This window comes from Buceros rhinoceros, unplaced genomic scaffold (assembly GCF_000710305.1).
Source record: "Buceros rhinoceros silvestris isolate BGI_N320 unplaced genomic scaffold, ASM71030v1 scaffold39807, whole genome shotgun sequence".
NCBI classification, from domain to species: Eukaryota; Metazoa; Chordata; class Aves; order Bucerotiformes; family Bucerotidae; genus Buceros; species Buceros rhinoceros.
In genome coordinates, this window is record NW_010424616.1 from 14,714 (window position 1) to 16,376 (window position 1,663).

Below are 1,663 nucleotides of genomic sequence, written 5' to 3' on the forward strand. Positions count from 1 at the left end.
AAGTTGATAAAATTTTCTTCTATATTGTCATTCATAGTTGTATAATACAAAATAAAGCTCCTTCAACACTCAGCTTTTAATAATCTTGTTCATAATTAAATAGAAATCTGACTAAAACATTCTTCTACATTAAAGTCTTGTCATAAAAACATTTTGGATATAAACCTTCAGTAGAGCGATACAATACATATATATACAAATGCACTTTTTTCGGTTAGTAGCAAGCATTTTGTTCACTATTTGCACAACTTCACAGTCATGTTTTACACAACCACTACTAAATCAGACTTCTGATTGCTCGTTACTGTCAGGAATGACAGACGTTAAGGCAGCCTGACAAAAGCGATGTATTGTTGACATCTTTGTTTTCTGTTCAATGTACAGTCGCAGTTTGTCTCTGAAGGTTTCCCCTAGAAAACTGTAAATTAAGGGGTTCAAACAGCTGTTAGAAAAAGCTGCCAGGTTCACAATGTGTCCTGTTAAAGGGTAATCGTGTCTGAAGGATGGGCTGCTCAAAGAGACAGGCTCGCTTTTCTTTTGGAGGAGTTGAACGCTAATGAAGACATTTTCAGGTAGCCAGCAGATAAAGAAAACCAAGACCACGACAAAAATCATTCTTAGAGCCTTCTGTCGCCGCAGCCGCAGACTCCTGTGCTTGTGTGCTTTTATAAGAACTCGAACAATTAACGAGTAACAGAGACCGATGATCACAAAGGGGATAATAAACCCCAAGGTTATTTCTAACCACTGGATTTCTTTTACATCTGCAAAACAAAAATAGACCTCTCCGGAGTGCTGCAAATGCACAGCTGTAAATGGAACTAGTGCTGCAGAAATAGACGCCATCCATATGAGACCGCAGCTTAATCTAGCGTGTTGCATAGTGCGAAATAGGTTGGACCTCATTACTTTTGCCAGGGCTATGTATCTGTCAAAACTCATCCATGTCAGAAAGAAAATGCTGCTATACATGTTGATCTGAAGGAACAAAGACATAAAGGTACAAATAATAGTGATATCATAATACTTTTCATCAAGATTAAAAACCTCAATGAGAGAATCGGCAACTAGGATGAGATCAGCTACTGCGAGGTTTATGAAGTAGAGGTCTGGAATAGTCATTTTTTCACGAAAGCTTATGTTGACAACCAGTATCAGAATGTTTCCTACAAAACCGATAGGAAAAAGAAATATTGTGTAAAGACATGATAAGAAAAGACCAATAACGTACTGTTGGTGTTCTGATTTATCAGCTAATCGGGAAGATATGCTTTCATTACACAAATGCGATCCATTTAGGTTAAAAGTTGTGCTGTTACATATACCAGGTGATACTGAGGCAGGGTAACTTTCCATGGTTAAATTATCTGCAGCAAAGATATTTGTACTCAAAGTTTGGTGGGAATGCCAAAAAAATCGGATTTCTGCTTGCTTGCAACCAGCTTCCTGGTAAGCATTTTGGTTGCAATGGAGAAAGATGTATGCTTCTGTACAGGAAATCAAAATCCTTTAGCAGTCAATTTAATTAGACCTAAAATTGACTGAAATCTACAGTACAAATAGTAAACTGAACTTTTTTACAGGACACCGTATACAAATGAGAGAATTTGCAGTTCCTATATGCCTTAAGATCATGTAGGAATCTTTTTACCATTATGGTACT

At 37.0% G+C, this 1,663-nt stretch overlaps 1 protein-coding gene across 1 annotated transcript; it reads right to left on the reverse strand.

Annotated features, from left to right (window-relative positions):
- Positions 1 to 282: 282 nt before the first annotated feature.
- Positions 283 to 1,356, reverse strand: GPER1 (G protein-coupled estrogen receptor 1). Its single transcript, XM_010140853.1, has one exon. It carries the CDS (start codon positions 1,354 to 1,356, stop codon positions 283 to 285), a length of 1,074 nt encoding a protein of 357 aa, XP_010139155.1.
- Positions 1,357 to 1,663: the final 307 nt, after the last annotated feature.